At 38.5% G+C, this 21,889-nt stretch overlaps 1 protein-coding gene across 6 annotated transcripts in view; it reads right to left on the reverse strand.

Moving 5' to 3' along the window:
• Positions 1-602: 602 nt before the first annotated feature.
• BLNK (B cell linker) overlaps positions 603-21,889 on the reverse strand; it is an 88,609-nt gene continuing 67,322 nt past the window's right edge. For 4 of the 6 annotated variants that reach the window (XM_059851699.1, XM_059851700.1, XM_059851702.1 and 1 more), the window contains 18 exons: positions 21,049-21,205; positions 19,748-19,917; positions 19,195-19,276; positions 18,368-18,448; positions 16,948-16,973; positions 16,390-16,418; positions 15,958-16,053; positions 15,137-15,179; positions 12,308-12,335; positions 11,943-12,015; positions 11,339-11,369; positions 10,329-10,371; positions 9,527-9,605; positions 9,066-9,097; positions 6,096-6,175; positions 3,775-3,858; positions 2,608-2,763; positions 603-1,332 (listed from right to left, as the gene is read on the reverse strand). In XM_059851699.1, the coding sequence (XP_059707682.1) occupies positions 1,213-1,332; positions 2,608-2,763; positions 3,775-3,858; positions 6,096-6,175; positions 9,066-9,097; positions 9,527-9,605; positions 10,329-10,371; positions 11,339-11,369; positions 11,943-12,015; positions 12,308-12,335; positions 15,137-15,179; positions 15,958-16,053; positions 16,390-16,418; positions 16,948-16,973; positions 18,368-18,448; positions 19,195-19,276; positions 19,748-19,917; positions 21,049-21,205 (1,410 nt within the window). In that variant the 3' untranslated portion in view covers positions 603-1,212. Of the gene's footprint in view, positions 1,333-2,607; positions 2,764-3,774; positions 3,885-6,095; positions 6,176-6,214; positions 7,805-9,065; positions 9,098-9,526; positions 9,606-10,328; positions 10,372-11,338; positions 11,370-11,942; positions 12,016-12,307; positions 12,336-15,136; positions 15,180-15,957; positions 16,054-16,389; positions 16,419-16,947; positions 16,974-18,367; positions 18,449-19,194; positions 19,277-19,747; positions 19,918-21,048; positions 21,206-21,889 lie in introns of those variants that run through there. The other 2 variants (XM_059851703.1, XM_059851704.1) reach the window with 2 other exon arrangements.

Consider the following 21,889-nt stretch of genomic DNA (forward strand, 5'->3'; position numbering starts at 1 on the left):
CAGGAGCAGCAGTGCTTTAAACTGCTCAGTGCTAATTACCTTTAATACAAGAGACTGGGTATCACTTTTTAAAGATAAACACTTGAATTTCCTTTGTTCACATGATTTTTTTTTCCCCCAGTTCTAGAATGATGGAGATACTGCACACTTAACTTGGAAAGAATGTTTGAAGAATAGAGATTTTGAGGAGCAACACAGAAAGGTTAGCAGACAGACAGTACCAAGTTGAAATACTGTGCAGTACATGAGTGAAAGGCAAGGACTACATGAATGCAAAGGAAGTTAAATACTCAGTGGCTACTTTTTCAGAGTACTTCCATTGTGAGTATTGCTTGAAATACCTTCTAAAGTAATGCTTAAAGTAGCTAAATAAGATAATAGTACACATATAGAAAGAGTGAATAAAGATTGCAGATGCTACTAACTTTTGTGTTAATTTTTACACTTTGATTTAGCAATCTTAATGTTCTAAACATTTCAGTAGTATTAAGTATAGTGTTAAATATAAAACTAATACCAACTGAGCAATATACTAAACATAGCCCTGATGTAGTACTATGATGGTCTGTCATAGTCCAGCAAAGTCTCCATACACTACTGAGTTTACAGTATTTTTAAATTTTATTTGTACATTTGAAAATACAAACAAAAATATCAGTGAAACAGGGTGAAGATGAGGGAAAGTACAACACATGTCCATAAATCTAAAACATTCAGGTGGATTTATTGCCACTAATCAAAGTACAGTCCTATTTTCAACTTGTGCACAGTAGTACATTAGGTCAAGCTGCTCTAATTTGTGGGGCTGTGCACTTTACAGAGAAATTGCTGAAAGCAGTGATGTGTGGTAAACATAAATTGAAAGAGTAGATTAAGGTGGGTATTCTCATTTTTAAAACAAAACTGTCCTTCAAGAAATCTATCTTCAAACAGCAGTCAGAGGACCAGGCTCTGGTATTTGTTCTTCCCATGACTTTGGATACCCATGTTGTCACAGATGACAGTGTATCTGCTTTGGCTTCTTGTGTTAAACTTTCCTGATAAAAGTGACGTGGGGTTGAGCTCTATGAAATGCATTTCTTACTACTCTGTAGGTGTTCTTGAAGAGTGTTTCCTGTTAATTTGGATTTTCTTCTTTTAATACCTTGTCCACATCTCGGTATGTTGAAAGAAATTATTAAAGAGGTCTTCCATTTCAGCAGTTCAGTTTGATTAAGAAACTCTTACAATATATTTCAGTTTTGTAGAGTCTTTTGTATTGTTTTGGCTGTCAATTAGAACCAGGGAGGTGCGCTGATGATTCTCTACTATTTCAGCAACACTGTCGAAGCGCTGGATAAAGAAAAAAAAAAAATTAGTGCTGGCTTCCTTTAATGCTATAATATTGACAGTAATCGCTGCATCTTTTTATCTTTGCTTCTCATGTAATTGAAGCAAGTTAAGCTACTTGTTACCAAGTTAGATGCTTTGCCTTTTAGTGAGAGCACTGATCCTTCTCTTAGTTCTGATTTTAGTCATAACTGATTAGATTTAGACAACAGAAGATATTGCAGATACCAGCTGTCCCCTCCTTTACATTTGTGATTGCCACCTCCACAAACTGAACCATTGAGTTTGCTGTGGGCCATAGTGAACTGACATTTCATTTTACCTTAATGTATAGTAGGTTGCAGAATGGCTGCTCAGCAGCTGTGGTAGATGTGGTTCAGCCACCTCAGAGGGAAGGCTGTGTCCAGGAGTAACAGGTACAGGCAGCCATCTATGAGACCTGTTCTTGTTACACAGTTTTAATGTTTGCCACTGTAAATTAGTATCCAGAATCTGCTAGATCTGTTGCTTTTCTTTTTGGACTTTGGTCAAATAAAGACTTTGGACTATCTATTTATCCTGAGGTCATTTTTCACCCTTTGCTGAAGACCAGGTGAGCTTCAGGCTATTATATTTTCTCTGATCTCAAAACTGGTGCCTGGGAGGCAGATAATTGGGCTATGTCAAGCCTACTTTCACACTGCTGAAAAGCCTACTGTATGCAGTGATAAACTGTTTTCATTGATATTTGTGTTCCAAGTTTCTGTTTTGCTATAAGAGTAATTATGTCCGTGGCAGAATAGATCACCAGTGATCTTTTCACTCCAGAGCAAAAGTTTAATATTTTCTTCATGTGAAAACAGTACTAACAGTAATGTCATTCTCATTTTTAGTAGTGTTGGGGGGTTTTGTTTTTGAGCATGGCTGTTCTTCCTTTGCAATTTTCCAAGAAACATAACTAGAGTTTTAGATAGAAGGTAAATGGAGGACCGTAAACAGTCAGAAAATTTATCTAGTGGCTGCAGCTCTTATCCTTTTAACTTTATTTAAACAGCTCTATGAGTGTGTTTTAAATTTGGTCTGTGGTTTTAGTTACAGTGTACAGGAGCTGTTATAACACTGGTTTCTCAAGCTTGACAGATTGGTCATTTTAAAGGGTATACTGGTGATTTCAAAGGGTATATTTTTATCTTCATACATGAAGAATCTTTGTGGTCATAGTGCAATATATCTTAGTCATTGCTTATTAAAGGTATATAATTGAAAACTGTTAGGAAAAAAAACCCCACATCATCTCACCTCTTCACCACTTTTTTCTCTGCCCAGTGCATATTGCCTTGTTGATTCAATAAATCGTATAGGAATGTTGTACACTCTTCTGTTGTAAAACACAACCAGTGTATATGGCTGCCGTGAGTCCTGCCCAGAACTCTTCCTTATTAGAAAAGATCCATCCTAAAGAGAGAAAAGTAGTCAGTGTATTTGGTTCATTTCTTTCCAACAACTTAGTCTGGTTTTGGCTTAACATTTTGATTTATATCAGCATTAAACCCGTTTTTCCCATTAGAAAAATAACAGCAGCAGAGAAAGTAACATGTATTCCTGCTAACAGTAGCTTGTAAAGGTGTCATTTAAGAATCAGCTTTGCTGCTACCTGTTCTCTCTCTCAACCACAGAGAAAATGAAGAAATAAATACACAGTGGCAGCCATCTGTTGGGATCCACAGACTGTTAGGGAATAGTTCCTATCAGTGGCAGTAGGTAGGGAAGAAAGGAGGGAGAGGTGGAGACACCCTTTCTCCAGAGCTGTAAAAAGGAGCTCACCACAGTCAAGCACCTGCATTCCTGACCATGTTGCCCTGTGCTCACTAACTCACAGTAGCCTTCACCTGGTCATAGCCCCCATGCTCTGCCCCTTTATCCTCTGTGGACTTAGGCAGGAGTGGAAATGTACTTGAGGCTGAGGATGCAACTCTACATGCTCCTGTCTCCTCCTGTGACACTAGATTTTGTGCAAAGAATAGCCGAGAGAATTCAAATTCCCCAAATACCCAAATGCACAGTGTTGCTGCTTCAAATGCATAGCAACACCAGCCTTTCCAAACAGCTGTTTCCAAATGAGCCCCTGGACAGTGGTGGAGACCACTTAAAAGCCACTGGGCTTTGCATTTCTTTAAAGGGGGTGTGCATGAGCTGTAAGATCTTCCTCAGCTCTCTAGTCTGTAATAGCTTTCTCTGCAGTGCTTTGGTCTTTGATTGCAACTCAGTGTTGCAATGAAAGCCAGCATTAACTAATGTCACCACAATAACTCCAGGTTTGACAATACTTGCATGGCACAGTAGTTCTGACCTGTTCAGAAGGCAACTGATGCTCTTTGAATACTTCTGGTTGTCTTTTAAAAATTTTTTTATTTGAAGTTTTGGGTTTTTTCCCCATAAAATAGACATTCTTTAAAAGTGACCTACCTTGTTTGATCGGTACAATGCATCTTCTGCCATTTTCCTATCACAGGTAGCAGCATACCATGCTTTACTGTGAACACCAGCATCCTAAAAAGAGAGGAACAGTGTTTCACCTGTAAAATAATAATAATAATAAAGAATATGGCCTGTAGGGGAGTTACTGCTAAGTAGTGACAGCTATGAAGAACTAAAATGCAGAAAAGTTAAGAGTTTAAAAAAGTCTTTGCCAGGAGATCAAAGTTTTAATTGAGTAGAGGGAGGGCAAAGAAAAACTGGGAGTGTCAAAACATTGGTAACAGATTTGTGGTAGAAGGCTGAACAATGACAAAAGAGAGATGCCCTGAGGAAAGCAGTCAGGTTCAACTGGCAGATCGTTCTAAAGACAAAAGCTATTCCAGAAGAATATAAAGAGGAATAAATGTCGAGGAATGTTGAGGAAATGCTCTCTGTGAACACAATCATGCCTGTCTCCACATGGACAGCAATGATGCCTGGATAAGTTTTGCTCCAGCTTTACAGTAACAATGATGTTAATGATAAAATTAATTTTCACACAAGCTTTGTCACCTCTGGACAAAACAGATTAGGGGCTGCACATTATAACTGAGCTGGTCTAGCTGACTTATTGCTGTCAGAAAGGGAATGTCTTGGCTTCTCCTTTGTGCTCATTTTGTTGCTCATCTGATCCCATGGTGAGATAATTCACTTTATTAAACTTGCAGAAAAAAACAAAAAAAGCTTTCCTTTTTTGTTTTGCCTTTTTTGTGTTTGACTGCCAAGCTGATTTTCTGTCAGTTTAATGACTCGGCTCAACCCACTGCAGGATTAGGAAGGAACACCATAGAAGCTGGGAGGGGAGCTGACAGTGAGGAGAGAGCAGTGCCTCAATTTTGGGGGCACTGCACTAAATTCTTAGACTGGCTCAAGCCATAAACGACAATTTTATCTTCAAAAATTTTCTATTTATTTCTCCAGTCAAACTATTCATTGGAAAAAGAAAGGCTGAGAAGAATTGCAAATATGAAAGGTACGTGCTCACATAGAGAATGAGTCCAGTGAACAAATCTTTGCAAAACAAAAGAAGGAATCAATGGCCCCCAGACCTTTCTTCTACTACTATCTGTGGCCTATAATGTAGAAGCAGAGAGTTGCTGCCAAAGTTCGGATGGGAATCAAGCAAAGAGTGAATGTCATGGGAATTAGTGACATCTGTGAGCACCTGTATTGTGCAGGATGCTACAGCAAATGATACCGCTCTATATAATTGCTGGGAAAATAACACTAACAGCTAATTTTTTAAAAACAAAATTGATCTTTTATTAAGTTCTGTTTCTGCCCATGGCTGTTACATAAAAATTGCAAATGTAATTGCTACAAGCTGTTTATGTAGTCTTCTGGATTGCTTATTTGAAAGTAATTTTTAAAATAAATATCTAGTATTACATACAGTTAAAAATCTTACAGAACTTCAAATCCTTTGTGTTCTTCACTGTTGTATTATCTTTGTCATATCAGACTTTAGAACTCTTACTGTTACTGGCTCTGCATGATAGAGCCTTTGGTTTACACTCAACAGAACTATTTTTACCTTGTTTGTGACTACTAGGTTTATAAGAATGGCTTTTTGCATTTTGTAGTCTCCCTTCATCTAAAATGAGAGTCAGGGGAATATCACTGAAATGAAAATAACCTTGCATTTGCTTGTATAATTCAAAGCTTAATGTTGCAACAAAACACATTAAAAAAAAATTGGCCATAAGATTGACAGCGTGAACTGTAATGAGAAGAGATCTGTTTAAAGGAACAGAAAGGAGCTGGACTTGGGAGAGACTAAAACACATACGGGAGGCATTGCAGCATCATTGTGTTTGCTTACTGCACCTTTTTTTTCCTGCACACAATTTGTACAGCTGTAAGTTAGAAAAAAGGACGTGATTAAAAACTCTTTATAGCAATCTATATCAAAGACTAGACTTAAGTACATCACCACAGATTTCCTCGTGTCAGTGATGTTCAAAGTATGAACTGGAGAGTCAGGAAGACATGACACTAAAGCTTTTTCTGATAGGTAGGGTGCCAAGATTTAATATAATAGTGTTTACATATTTTTCTACAGTTTGTTAAACCTCTCCTATGCTACCTGTTCTGAGCATGTTTTAATGAAAACTAATGTTCAGATTATTTGTGCTACAGAAAAGCCTCATTGCAAAAGGGGGCATAGAAGTCCTCCAGGAGTGTAATTTTCTATTGAAAGGGTGTGGAAATACTATTTTAAAATAAAGGATAAGGAGATTTCTGTAATATGAATTTAGCTAATACCTTACCTGGTCTGCAGAACTTGAAACACATGAAGTGCTGCTGGGAGGGGAAGCACCCAGAGAACGGTTTACAGCTTCTGGCACTTCTAGAAAAGAGAAATAACAACATGTATAAGTTTTCAAAGTATGTTTGTTATGATGTAAGAAATTGAATGGTTACAACAATTGAATTGTTTGGAAGATCTGGAAACACTTGCCCTTTGATATCAGGAAAGACTTTCTACTGGAAATAGATGGTCTATGTAAGCACTGGGACACTTGCCTGCCCAAAGGGTAGCCTTGCTTGTGAAGGAAAAGCCAGTCTGGATAACAACTTGGTTATTGGCCAGAACTAAACTCAGAGTACTGGAAAAAACCTCTTCCACCACCAAAGTGAATCAATGTAGCAATAGATAAGAAAATGCAGGAACTCGATGCAAGTAATTCTCAGTCCATTGTGAGAAGTAGTCTTACAGGTGAACAAGTCAGGAAACTGAATTTATTTCAGAGATAATTTTTCACCAGTTTAGACTGCCTGAACTGTTTGTATACATGTGCAAGAAGTCCGGGCAGCAAAATGGACAAAACATTATGCTTAATTGGAATAACAAAGCATAGTTGAAAATAGTTACTAGGGCTGAAATACAGATGCAAGAGTTTAAGAAATCAGAAGTGAAATGTTTGAGTAGTGTTGCATAGTAATGATATGATGAAAGAAGTATGGATTATTGCTTTCTGGTAAAAAAGAATTTGGCCCAACAGTGTAGGTGTCTGCTATAGGTACTTGTGAACACAGCTGGATGCAAACCAATACACTAGAGAAGATTATTGTAGAAAGTTGAGTGATACTCATTTTGCTATTATGAGAGGCTTTTTTTCCTGTGTGCTTTACTTAATAGGGAAAACAAATGCTACCCTTTCTGGATATGGTGCTCTGCAGACTTCATTGTTAAATCTTCACTAATAAAATTCTGATTTAGATACTGATTTAGAAAGCAATAGAATGTTATAGAGAAGACCATACAGTGGCCAGAACTAAAAAATGCAATTGGACTGGAGACAAAGACAATTGTGTGAAGTACATTTAGAACTTCTTTTGCAGTAAAGATGCAACTGTCTGGAAGCTGCATCCAAAGTGGAGGGGAGACATTGTAGGGAGCAGTTCCATCTCTCAATGAATTAAAAATCACCTGAAGAAGGCTATTCAATATTATGGATTTTGGTTTTTCTCTAAAATTTTGACTGACTGACTGTTAAAGCCACATCTGAAAGTAGACTGTATGAATAAAGCAAGAACTGACAGAATTCAGATTAGTGAATTAGACTTGACAAAAGGATATTAAAATAAGTTATGAAAGTCGCCTTGGCTGTGTGTAAAAAAGTAAAGCGAGATGGGGCTTTATGCAATAAGAATTTTATTGATTTTAAAGATAATCTAGGTACTAAACAAATAGTAGTTCTGGCACAGAAATAGAAATTTCCACAATCAAATTGGAAGCAGAGCTTAAATAACATTAGTACAATTGAACTGATGGGCCCAGATTATCTTTACCTATGAAATTTTAAAAACTGTCACCACTGAAATTCAGAGGTGGTAACAGTTATTTTACATAATTTTCAAGTCAGGATGGTACTAAATGATTAAAGAATACCAAACATAATTGCTATACCTAAAGTGGAAAAAGTGACTTGAGCATCTACAGGGCTTTTGGCCTGATTCCACAGAACACAAGGCCCTAGGAGAGAATTTGAAGGAAATAACATCAAGATTTGGAAGTAAAGGTACAACTAGCAAGAGAAAATCTGAATTTTAGCCAAGTAGATAAAATGTTACAGCTCTTTCATAGAATAACACAGTTCTACAAAGAGGGGATGTGGAAGTGCACTTAATCTGGACTTCAGAGGAGCTTTTGACACTGTGCCATATGGGAAATAAGTACTTTTAATGATAAAGACAGAAGTTAGCTCTAGGTTTGTATACAAAGAAGAGATGGCAGGTTATGCTCAAGGGACATCAGTGATTATGGGACCAGTGGTATGTATTATAAAGTTGTAATTGGATCTGGCACTGAATAAGATTATGCTAAAGAAAGTTTACTAATCAGAGCATCATTTAGCACCAGATGGTCTTGAGGAACAGTTACAGTTCCAGGAGTAGTAAGAATTTATGCTTCCAGTTGAAGCACATTAGTTGTGTGATGGGAGCAGACAAACTTGAGTGCATCAGTCTAGAGCATTAATGTGAACCATGTATTAATGTGAACTTCCTCAGCACACCAGACAGAATTGCAACATGCATCAAGCAAATGTTTCCAGGAAAGAGATACACTAATAACAGCATGTCAGTTTAAGCTACACCAAATGTAGATTTATATGTGCCATTCTCACCATCTGTTTACAATATGAAAGATATGTTCAAACTGAATATGTACAGTAAAGGGCTTACAGGAAGGTCAGACAAGTGTGTGCTAACAAGCAACTAGAAAAATGTTATTTGTTTTTAGCTGTAACTGAAACAAAGTCCATCTTGGAAAGCACTACTTAGAAAAGAGCTTCAGCAATTGCTATTATAAAAGTACTTTCTCTTTTCCTTCTCTAGAAAAAGAATAAATTGAATGTAATAATAATCTGTCTGTCTTGTAGGCAACAGAAGCCTGGAGCAGCCCAGAAATGTCATATTTAAGATTTTTCTGTGACAAGGAAGATTGATGGAATCTTTATTATGATGGGAAATGACCCAAATTGCCTTTGCTAGAGATTTCCAGTATTCATAAATATAAATGAAGCATCCATTTTCCATCAATAATCCTGAGATACTCCCTTAATTTTACTAGCTGAACTAAGATCCTGGATACTTGACCTCCTCTTTGTATGCATTACAGATACATTAATTCCAAACTAATTAATATGCAAGGTATTTTGAAATAATTTAACTCAGAGATTAATTTGAAATTACAAGTTAGTCACATTTTAATTCAAAAACTGAATTATACTTACTTGGCAGAATTGAGGGCTTTTGGAGCAGAGGCCTGAAATAAATGTTGAGAGATTACAGAAAGGTCTGAGGTGTTGTACTCAGTCCTGATAATATGAAAATTGAAAATATGCAGTGGTAGAATGCAGTGGTAGAATGTTCCATCTTACCCAAGTGTTCATTGAGAAACATGGGTCTGATACAGGTATTTTTAAAAAAATGCTATCCTACTAGTAGGAATTTAAACATATGTTTTAAATCTTGATTACTTTATTACAGATTATATCCCCTCATGCTTTTTGGTGATGGTTATAGTATTTGTATGCATTCATTTGCCATGATTTATTTTTTTGCCACTGTGAGGCTTCAGGAATCTCAGCTCTGAAAAGGCAACAAGGAGGCTCCAGTGAAAAGAGTGCTCCTCTTTGAGCCTCTCACAGCTGGTACACTGCAGTATTCCCAAGAGGATGGAAGGGGACCTTACTTTTGGGCACCACTTGGAAGGGGGGGAAGTGGAAGTTCCTGGCTGGAATTGCGCCGTCGTTCTGGTACCATAGGTTTTTCTGGAGTTTGGGAAAACAAACAGTACAGTCAAGATTTCTTCAGAAATATATTATCCCAGGTTAGGGAGTCCCAGTAGGGGAAGGAGGTTTTCTTTTACTATAAATTTGGGGGGGTTTTCTGACACGGCAGCCTGCCATTGTGCTGTTGTTAACTAATTCTAGGCAAATACCTGTGCTATAGATGCCTTCGGGGCTCGGGGGACTCTGTGACACGGGGTGGGAGGGGGGCAGCCAGCCCGGAGCGAGGCAGCAGCTCCTGCTGGAGCCGCCTCACGCAGACACAGAGCCACAGACAGAGCCAGGACGGGATGGAGTCCCTGCCCACACAGACACAGAGCCAGGAGGGATGGATTCCCTGCCCATGCCAGGAACTGCCTCTTGCCAGGAGTCGGCTCCGTGAAGGATGGTTCTGGCTGAGTTCAGAGCCCATCCCTCCCTTCCCTGTTCTCCACTTCCAGGGCTCCATGGGCACATTGCTGGTCCATTACTGTGCTACATGACCCTGCCAGGAACCTCAGCAGCTTTACTGGGACTGCTTTCAGAGAACAATGATACTCACTGCAACTAAGGCTGCCCAGATCCAGTCTGAAACTGCTAAAACCAAACACCCCTCAAAAACCTACAGTAACTTGAATGTGGTGTTGTCTGTTTCATGTTTTTAATTAAAAAAAAAAAAAAAAATTAGATAAATGTCAACTTTTCACATTAGGGGTTGTAATTTACCTTCATTTGCAGTTAAGGTCTCTCTGGAAGGTAAACACGGTTTCTGCAGTAAAAGAGAAAGACAACCAAGTATTAACTGGCACTTGTACAGCAAATGTTTATCATTTATACTTTTGGTGAAACAGTTTAGAATTGACAACACCCTGGAAGAATTAGGAGGCAGGGACATGGCTATTCTGTGAAGAGTCTCTAGTTGTGTGACCTTGAAGTTTGCAGTTTTGCTAAGATTTGGAAAGAATCCCAGCTTGTGGGTATAAATAGCTGGAGAAAAACTAAAATCTAGATGGTTCATTCTTATCTCAGGTGCTAAAATCAGAAGTCTCTCCCAAATACTTGAAAATGAAAATTGGATTTTCACCTGTATTGAACTATGCACACAAATATCTGAACACATTTTCTTCTGTTTACTGGAAGTTAAACTGTCAGTTTAGCTCACAGTAAAATTGGAACCAATCTTCCACTTCATTTTTTTTTTGCTTTCATTTTGAAACAATGATAATAAACTGCCAGTTTTGAAACATTTTTTGAATTAATTTCTTTGAAAATTTCAACCAGTCCTCTTACTTTCTGCCACAAGAAGTTTTGGGATATTTTTTGAATTACTGAAAAACCTCAGACAAATTCTGGTAAAATCCTGCATACTTCTTGAGCTATCACTTTGAATAAACTCATGTTCCCCATAGGAAGCCCTGTACATTCTGGGAATACTTCTGAATTTTTTGTGTTCCCATCTATTTCTCATTATTCAGTTCATGCACTGTGTTTATTGTTACATCCCAGGACATTGAATTCAAACGTTGCTTTGATCAAAATATTTTTCTGCTTGAGCAGAAAGATCACTGATCTTCATTCATGTAATAGCACCCAAATATTTCCTGTCTTTATAACTCTTTCCCCTAGCATTTTTTTTCATTTATCTTGTACCAAAACCCATGATAAAATTAAATTTTATAATAAATTAAAAATATAATAAAAATTTGGGGTGATTATGCAATTACAAGTCAACTTACTGGTGAAATTACTGCATTAGAAGCCTTCTTGCTGAAGTATGGAGGAAAAAGAAAAATAAAGAATATGGTTACTTAGCAGATATATGGATTCATTTAGCAACTAAGCATCAGTTTCATTGGTTCTCAGGGTATTTCTGTCTAAGATGGGATTCACTGGATACTTGTAGCAGTTAGAAACAAAGAAGAATAAAATAGGAATAAAGGTATTATCAGATGAAATGTGGGCACTCACTAAAGGTACTTACACATAAGGAAGCTACAACTCTGTCCAATACTTAACATGCCTTGGGAGGGCAGAACTTAAGTGAAAGCCTTCTGCACCTCCAGGTTTGCATGTGCTAGTGCTGCAGTATCTAAATCAGCCAAGGCAGCCAGCATCTGCCATTAGTGGTAGGCAGTGAAGGGCAAGGCCACTTGGCACACAGTGTTCCTCCAGAAATAGCAAAATAACAGCTTGCCTTTACCTAGTCAGGATATCTTTCATGAACAGGAATAAATGTTATTCCTGAATTCTAATTGCTATGGGCAAGGATAGGAGTTAGCTCCTAATACACCTATTAAACCCATCCCCATCAAAGAAGTACTTTTACAATTTTTTACTCACAGGCCCCTTGGTAACGGAGATGGAGCTGCTCCAGTGGGAAATCTGGATTCTTGTGTGTTATTGAACCTCTGACCTAGAGATGTAAGCAATATATTTAGTATGCAATGCAGGCTGTATCTGAACAGTGGATTTTCCTCATTGCCATTTTAGTGTTAATGTAATAAAGGTAAAAAATATCCACTGCTTTAAGTTTTTTTCTTAACATGTTTTCAGTCTGATTATACAAGAGAACAGTTCAGTAACACTTTTTGCTTATTGCTGACTGTAGAGATAAAATTTACACTGATACACTACATTGCCTGCTGCATTCTGCTAACTGGTGGCATATCAGTCTGTCTCATATTGCTTTTCATCTCAATACTTACTTTCATCATTATTGTTTGCTTCATGGTCCTGTAATGGAAAAAGAGGTTAGATTTGATATGAAGGAATTAAAAAAGGAATTACTGTGTTCAGTTTTAATTCCTTCACTACCAGAAGTACACAGAGGTAATGGAGCAGAGAAGGGCAACAAGGCTGGTGGAAGGACTGAAGCACAAGTCTTATGTAGAGTGGCTGAGGGAGCTGGGCGTGTTTAGCCTGGAGAAAAGGAGGCTCAGGGGGGCCTTACTGCTCTCTACAAGTACCTGAAAGGAGGGTATCGGTCTTTTCTCCCAGGTAACAAGTGACAGGACAAGAGGAAATGGCCTTATACTGCACCAGGAGAGGTTTAGATTAGATATTAGAAAAAATGTTTTCACTGAAAGGGTGGTCAGGCATGGAATGGGCTGGGAATGTGGTGGAATGCCCAGGGAAGTGGTGGAATCACCATCCTTGGAGGTGTTCAAAAGCCATGTGGATGTGGCACTTATGGACATGGTTTACTGGTGAACATGGTGGTGCTGGATTAACAGCTGGAACTTGATCTTAGAGGTCTTTCTCAGCCTGAATGATTCTTTGATTATTAAATAAGAACTGCATGAATAATCAATATGGTTTTGGTATCTGTAGTAATTTTTAAAGAAATATTTGTACAGAAGGCATATAGTATCCAGAACACTTTTATGACGTTATTTGAAAAATTTTAACCAACCATCAAATTTTGAACTTTCTAATAATCTTGAGACTGCTTGTAGTAAGTATTGAGAAAATTTGGTCTTAGTTTTGCAGTGAGACCTTTTGGTTCATGTTTAATTTCTGACCTGGAAGACAAAAATTCTGCAGCAGATTTGAACATACTAAAAACACATCTTCCACTGAATGGAGGAAACTGAGTAGACCCTCTTATCACCATGCTAGAACTGAAGCAATCCACTTAATTTCCTGGCTTCTTTGGGAGATGCTTAATTTTGACTCCCACTTCTTGCCTTTTAGGGAAGCAAGAGTCCCATCTGATAAGTATCTTTCAAAGAGGCAAAGTTATTAATTTGTCTGTCTTCATCTACCCAGCTAATAGCTTTTCATTAATGTTAGTGACAAATGCCTCTGTTCTCTGGCTGGAGAGGTGTAATCCATCACCCAGCAGTTGGGGAAATGAGACATGGCAAGATTTTTCTCCCAGTCAGCTCAGGCCGTTGAGAGGAACAAGGGTTACAGTTCTGTGCACATGATCAGTGCTGGTTAGTGCTGACAGCAGACTGAATGGGAGCAGTGAACAGATGTTTCGGTTTTTGTTTGGGCTTTGTCAATGTGCTGTAGCCAGGGATGGAAAGGAACAACAGAGCACTGGATAAAATCATGCTCATTACCATGTTTGTTTAAAATTGTGAAGGCTGCCACTTACAAGACAAGCAAAGACCCCAGAACTGGGACTGCACTGGGTAACTCTTTCCTAGGACGACTCTTGTGACAAACTGGTGAACTGCAAGCACCCAGGACCTGAATGCACCCATAGTACAGATGAATGTTTGTCTGGGAGCTTCATCTTGGAGCTGTAACCCACTCAGTGTGTGGCTCCAGCTAAAGGATAGTATCTTTTTTTATTCTCTGCAAAGCTAGGATAATATCCATCTCAAATGCAAGCTTTGACAATGCATTAATGGAGAGGTTTCAGCTGCAATATGGCACTTGAGTCTGTTCTGAAGCAGGAGTATTCTTAGTGCTGATCACATAGTGGAATTTCTGTCCAACATTCTCCCTTGAGACAGGAGTTTTTTTTCTTATCTTGTATTGGTAAGAAAAGCTGAGAAACTGTTTCATAAAAGAGAAATCCCAAATTTGGCACTGCTTAGGATTTGTTCAGAATCCCACAGGATACAGTTCTAAATGGGAAGAACTTTGTGATGAAGTGGAAGGGAAACTAAAATGCTGTTGTACATATGCACTGCTCGGTACATCTAGATATTTAAAGACTGAAGACTATAAGGTGCTCATATACCACCTGCACTGTTACCATAACTTCTAATCCTATGACCCCAAATTCCTGGTTTTAAGTGTCTAATTTCTCTATATAGTTATTGGTAGACTGATTATTTCCTAGGGACAATTCAGAGCACAGGGCTGGGCCAGGGTCTGAGTGTGCAGCTTTTAGCACAGATACTGACACAGTTGACACGTTGCTCTATTCTGGATGGCTGGCTCCTCAGGAAGACCCTCTCAAACTGGGACAGCTGTGAGTAGAGCTATGGTGTAGATCAATTAATGGAGCTAATCTGGCTGAAAAAGAATCTTTTACCATTTGCTTTTGCTCCTTTCTGCAGCTGGACAAGTTTCAAATGGTTTGCTTAAAACAACCCAGCACAGTGCAAGGGACAGACAGGATAAGAGCAGAGGGAGGCAGAGGGAGAAAAGGACTGGCTGAAACATAGCCTTAGGACCCAAGGCTTGTAATTAGTCCTTCAAGGACTGCATTAATTGTTCACCATCTGAGAGGCATGAGGCTCAAGGAAAAGTGCTTCAGATTGGGCAGAATAATCCTCTGCGACTTAAAGTAAGATTCCTGAAGTACAACTGGTACAAGAAATTGTTTTTGTGGACTAAAACATATATCCCTTAGATCCCAAAAAACATTTGAACTTTTTCTTGGATCAATACAGATGTCCAGTGCTCTTTTGCCCAAAGGATTAATAGCAACAATCATGACATTGTTGAATCTGACATTCTGTCATCTGTTTCTGGTATTTAATCCAGATAATAAAGAGATAATCCATCTATTTATATATGAAACGCAGGACTCAAGTTAACACGTTCTTTTAGAGTGGCCCTTAATTACTCACTGTTTTTGGATGAAGACGACTTCTGGGGAGAGGCAAAATATTTCTGAAAAATACACACAGTAAGTTATAATGAATAGGATTTATTATAACAATTTATTTAATTGGCTCAGATAGGCTTTTTAAGATATAGAGGGAAGGAGGTCTGCAGTAAATGGATTTAATTTCAGCTCTGTACAGCTACAGTGCTTGTGGTGATGCTGTGCCCGTGGTGTGGAACTACTCTAGAGCAGCTCCTGTCCTAGACCCTGGATCCCATGTGACTGCACAGGACCTCACCAAACATCTTCACATATAGAGTATTGTGGATGCCTCCTTCTGGGGGCACATAACATACTCTGTAAAATAATGACCTAGAGAGGAGGCAGGGCTTATGATGCAGCTTTCTATGCTTCTGGGGACACAGGAGTGAAGTAGTCTGCATGCTCAAGTATGATTTTTCCCTTTTCTGCCAGAGACTTGGGATATAAACCATGGATTTACTGAGCCCAGTTTCTTTACAAGCAATTTTATGCAAGTGCAAAAACATCTAATTTGCAAGGATGCAGAGATGGCTCATAAGACTTTAAATGGCTGGCAGAGATATTTTATCCCTGTACTGGATCCATAAAGGGATGTTTCAGAAAATCCTATCTATGTGGCAAACTGCCTTAAACACAGAAGTTCACAAAGCAAGGAGAGCTTTTGGTTCTCACCTTGTCCTAGCATCCCTAGCAATTTGAGTGGCCTGACAATTGTTTATTGTTTGAAGTCTACACATTAGAGAGAAGAAATTTTTTTTCTCTGCTAATATTTCCTCTTGATCTAAGCTGCTGTTAACTTACCTGGAATTATCCTGCTTAGGTGACTCTCTGGTCATGCTGTGCATGTGGGAGTGCTCTGTATTCTGAACAGGCATAAACATGAGTGGCTTGGTGAACCTAGTAATGAAACATGAATTAAGAAAGGAAAATTACATTTAACAACAGTGAATACAAACAAAACCCCTCTTTCTTCTCTCCTACCCCCTCAAAATTCTAATAAGTAACCTTAAGAGTATTTCTTTTTAGTACGTATTACATTTGGGTTATTGAAATTAACAAAGAAATGGCTGATAGTATTTGTGCAGATAATCTGAAGAGATATTTACTGTATGTATTTATTCTGTTACTGTATTTCTTCTAAAGAAAGAATTACCAGACATGTAGTATCTAAATGAGAAAAAATATTTTAGGACAATTTTAAATAATGCACAAACATTGACAGCAATGGGTTACCTGGTTACTGGTGGTGGTGATGGTTTTTCCTGTAAGAGAAAATGCACTGAATTGTTTTTTGGTCACTTTTTAATTTCATAAAATAGATATGTATGATCCTATTTACATTACCACAACAAGATATTATTTTTGCATTGTGATACAGATTTCTACTAGAGCTCTGTCTGGTAATCTACATTAGGATGGGACAGGCAAGAACTCAACATCAGTAAATCTGCTTTGGCCATATGTTATGTCAGTACCAGCAAATGGGAAAAAAATTACTGTGTCAGAACTGTCATTGCTCCTCTGCTGCAGTTCTGCTTCTGTAAAACATTCCCTTAGGCTGCTGCTTCACAGATTGGATCACTATCACAGAGGACTGGGAAACTTTCCCCTTCCCATTTACTCTTTTGAAATGGTTTGCCAGCTTTTCGGAAAAGGGAGTGTCAGAAAGCTTTAAGTGCAGGAAGAGGTATGTTCCCAGTTTTCCCTTTTGAAAGATTGATAATCTTTTCTCACAGTCACATCTGTACCCTGCCTGAGGGCAGTGGGAGTGATACTGTAGAAAGGCCTCACCTCTTCTTCAGGAACCTCGTAGACTTCTACAGGACAGGGAAGAAATAAAAAGCATTCTTTAGTGTAGCAAAACCATACTGCATGTTACCATAAAAGCTGATCTGAATTTGTATCAGTCATACTTTGGACTCTGGAAAAATAACTTGGAGAATCTGCTCAGAATTTTAATCTGCCACCAAAACCACCTGTCTTGTAGGGGAAACTGCAGGTGAAGTCACAGGAATTCTGATACACTGTCACTGTGTTAATCAAGTTTCCTCCCACTGCAAAACCTTTTATTGTTTTGTTTTTCTTCTCATTCCCTCCCCCCTGCAAGCAAGATGAAAGCTTATGTTGTGCAAACCTGGGTCAGTTTGGAAAAAATGTGTTATCACACCTGTAGCAGCATTTAGCCTTTCCTTGACTCAGGAGGAAGAAATCAGGTCAGTCATAAATACAAGCTGGCTCATTTGCACGGCCAACATCCCTCCCTGAGTTCCGACCCACAAATATATTTTAATTCACAGATCTTGAAAGAAAAAAACCACCAGCATCTTTATCTATGCCCAGTTTCTTCAATGCAAATAGAATTCTATTTCAGTGAATTTCATGTCAGGTTTCATCACTTTACTGCGCTCAAGTGTCCCAGCTCCCACCAGGGGGAGATGTTTTACTCTGCAGTAACATCTGTCAGGAGCCGGTTGTTGCTCGACACTGATTTACAGAAAGGCTGGAATTGAAAAGGGCATTTTAAAATGTCTGGAAAATAACTCACGAAATCTCAAGCAATTCATAACAAATGTTAGTTTATGACTTAAAAGCTAAACACATTACTAATGAATATGCAAAGCTTTTTAAAGAACGGTGTCATGTCTGGAAAGGTTACATCCAAGCAATTAATGAGAGTGAGAATGCAAAACAACTCTAAGCTGGAAGAGAGAGATTAACAAGAATACCTAAATTTACAAAAGCAAATAGGATTCATCTTATTTGCTTCTGCTTTTGTTTCTTTTTCCAAAGAAACTGCTCTTTACAGAACCTCAATGGGAACACTGTTATAAAAGGCCATGCAAGACATGAGCCTATACAGAATTTCTGTATGGTTAACTCTGAAGTATTGGGTCTTGATTCCTATGGTGAAATGGGATTACTGACATACTGAGTCCTACAATTCTTTTTGCGGTATTGATCCATTTGTGTTCCTCTACTAGAGCAAAAGCCTACAAATACATTAATTTGGGGCAAATAACTTGTTCATGCTTAAAATGGATTTACTGTTCAAGTTAGACAAAGCAACTGCTACAACACAGAAAAGCTAAAGTGGAACATATTTTTGTTTTACTTTAGTATGTAATAGGGTTAGTGGTGTGAATACATCAGGCATAATTTAGTACTTCACAGTTTTACATTTTATTCTAACAGCAAAGCAAGCTTCACATACCTTGCATAACAGAAGTAAGAGAAGGCTTTGGAGAAATAGGGGGGGCTGGCTTTGTTGTCTTCATAAATCTGTTCCCAGGTGCTAAAAACATATTTTATTCATGTACATATATATATTTGTGCATATGTGCATATGTACACATATATTTTTATATACACACACACATTTGTTTACAAACTAACAATGTAACATTTATACAATAAGAATGAATATTAAATAGGTCCAAATAACAACCTTTTGTGTGACCTTGAATAAATCAACTGAGTCAGAAAGCAGCTCTCATTTTAAAAAAGAAGGATTATTCAGTATTTCAGCCTTTCTGAAGAGGTTTGATACTGTCAGTAATGTCAGAGAGCAGAACTACATGCTCTTCTCTGTTTACTTTTCACCTTTGGGCTGCAGTATTTAATTCTCTAGCTAAATATATATATAAGTGAGATTAAAAAAAATAAAAGCAAAGTCTGTCTTTATCTACTAAATATCTAAGCATATCTAAGCACTTCAGCAAACAGAGAATTTTAATGCTACTACTCCCTTGGATAAGAAGGCAGGTCATATGTCATGAGAAGCCTCCTGGTTGTACAAGGGTTGGACTTTGAAATAGCTGAGAGAGGCAGAAATTAAACATGTCTTCCAATAAAGTTAAAAATAATTTTCCTTGGCCTTGTCATAAACCAAAGGACCCAACTGCCTTTTTGCAGGCTGTGATCTCTTTAGTAGCTGCCTCTCCACTCTTTGAACTCTAGAAACAGACATTATTTTACCCTTTTTTTTTCATTATTATTCCTAACAAAGCAATAATTATAAGCTGAAAGACTAAAACTCACATCTTGTAGGTAGTGACACACTGCCTTCTGTGGGTTCAATATAGTTATCATCATCATTGTCCACTGGCACAATGTAGTTATCCTATGAGAAATGCAGGACAAAAATCTCTCAGTTAAACCTCCATCATGTCATCAAACTGTTTGGATTGCAGCCCTGGCAGCAGTTTACAATAGCTGCCATTTCACAGTGACTCCTAGCTCAGACATTTATCATCCTGTGTGGAAGGGAATCCCAAAGACTGAAATCCCTTTATGGAATTATTCCATTGGTGTGTTGAAGCCCTCCCTTCCCTCTGGTCCTGGAGCAGCCTTTGATATTACTCTATCCCCACTGTCTGCAGATTGTTACGGATGATCGGGAGCTATTCCATGGTCTAAAGAGCCTCCTTGATACTCAAAGCAGGCAGATATCCTCTAGGAGTCAGTGTGGCACTTGCAGGTCACTGTTAGTGATGTACAAAATCATTTGTACTACAAAGGCCAAGAAAGAGCCCAGCCCATGGCATTGCTATGTCATTTACATAGTTATAACAAATATATCTGTAAACTTTACCTCATCATCACTGCACTCCTTAGGCTTGGGTGGCACTTTTGGTTTTGCAGCAGGAGATGGCAATGGCATGGATGGCACACATGGTTTCTTTGGTCTGGACATGGCTGGACTGGGTGTACTTGGGAGGGGTTTGTTGATGGGAGGAAGCTTCTGGTGACCGGTGCGATTGTCTTTTAATTGGTAGAAAACAACAATTTTAGTAAAAATTACACATTAGCCTCTGCACTCTCTCCTACTGCTTGGGCAAAAGTCTTTGCTGTGGCTGCAGCACAGGTCAAATGGCAGACCTGGGCACAGCTGGACCTGATGTTGAGATTTGTGTGTAAACAGGTCCTGTTTCCTTGCTCAGGGCAGCAGCCTGGCCCTCTCCATCAGGCACAGCGGGTGCCCAGGCACTGGCTGCTGTATGAACAACTGTTCAACTCCCTGGGGAAAAGGTGGTGGCTGGGTGCTGTAGTGCACATGAGACATGAGAAAAACGACACTGGGTGGAACTGGAACATGAATTATCTCTGGGGTGTCAAGTCCTTCCCTTTTCAAAGAACACACAGGTGAAGGGCTGATCAACTTCTGTGAGTAATTATGTGGTATTTTACCACTTTGATGAATATTCTACAACTAGTAACAGTCTGGTGTCATACAAAAATGAAAGCGGGCATCATGTCAATGTTTCTTTTCTCCATGTCTCACATCTTCACCTAACTGAAGCTAACTTTCATTCACTTCAATGCAACCTATCCATGGTTGAAAAGAATCAAATCAGAAAGGAAAAAAATCCCTTTATACTGGACTAATGAAAATAAAATCTTGATCCTGTCCTGTTTTTCAGGATATTTATCATCCTTAGTACCAATTTTGAAAGAGTGAATATTTGGACTACTGTTTTACTGCTTTGGGAATAATGATTGGAGAAACAGAGAAATTTAAGAAGGGACCTGTCTAGTCTTATGTGCCTTATCTTTAAGAGTAATTGCTGCATCAATATATGGGGATTAATTTGGAGCCTGAAGTTAACAGTATCTCCCAGACCTCTGCTTGAATTTTGTCATTAGTAGATGTCTATCATAGTCTCTAAGACACATTATATTAAAATGATAAATATCACTATTGGCAATACTAACCTGTTTCATGTTGTAATTAAAAAAAAAAAAATCATACCCCTGAATGCTTAAGATCTGAGTATGAGAATTAAAAACAAACTCTTGAGGAAAGGACAGATTAGTGCATTTGGGGCCTCTTCTCTTCTGGTACTGATCAAAAAGCAATTATCAAAGTGACATAGTTAACTATTCCATAACTACCTGCATATTCACCCCTAGAAATAGGGAATGCAGAGGGAATCTTCTTTTTCTCCTTCTCACTTGGAGGTGGCTCATAGCTGTCATCAGGATTCTCTTCACTGGGGACCACATACATCTCAGAATCAGAGTGGTCATCTGGATTTTCATAATCACTGTCCTAGAAAGGCAGAACTCCTCATTTCTCATCTCATAGCACTCTATAACACAAAATTACAACAATGTGCCCTTGAACAGACACATCATATTCCCTTTTTGTGCCTCCTCTTGCAAAGAGGCACTCCTGCCTCCTCTCCTTCTGCTCCTCACAGGAGCTCCCTGTCTTTTTGCTATCTCCAAGGAGTCCTTTCACCTCAAGAGCTCAGTCTTCAAATTATGGACCAATAGCTTGTTTCCTTTCCCAGGACAGTTCTTTTCTAGATCCAGCCAGATGGGTCTTGGTGTGTGTTGTCACTTCCTCTCCCTTTCCAGTTAAAGTCAAGACCTGACTCCAGAAGGAGACTGGTCACTTCAGGCTGACAGCTGCACCATTACTGCACAGGCTGACAGCCGTGAATTGCTTCATTCTAATGTTTTCTAAAATCTTAGCAGAAGTTTTCATTTTTAGTAAGAAGTGGCTTTCTTCTCCTCACCCCTCCCACCCTTCCTGCCCCAAATAAAACCTTCTTCTGATTTCTGAAATTATTGTTCAGTTTTGGAAGACCCTCAAATTGATGCCACATGCTTACTTATCCAAAAACCTTAGCGTTCATGGCTGTAGTGTTTGTGACTGTGTTTCTGAAAGTACTTCTAAGTTGAATGTAAAAAAATTGAGGCAGCTAAAAATCAGTGGCTACTTGTGAAT

Source organism: Haemorhous mexicanus, chromosome 7 (genome assembly GCF_027477595.1).
Source record: "Haemorhous mexicanus isolate bHaeMex1 chromosome 7, bHaeMex1.pri, whole genome shotgun sequence".
Classification (NCBI taxonomy): Eukaryota; Metazoa; Chordata; class Aves; order Passeriformes; family Fringillidae; genus Haemorhous; species Haemorhous mexicanus.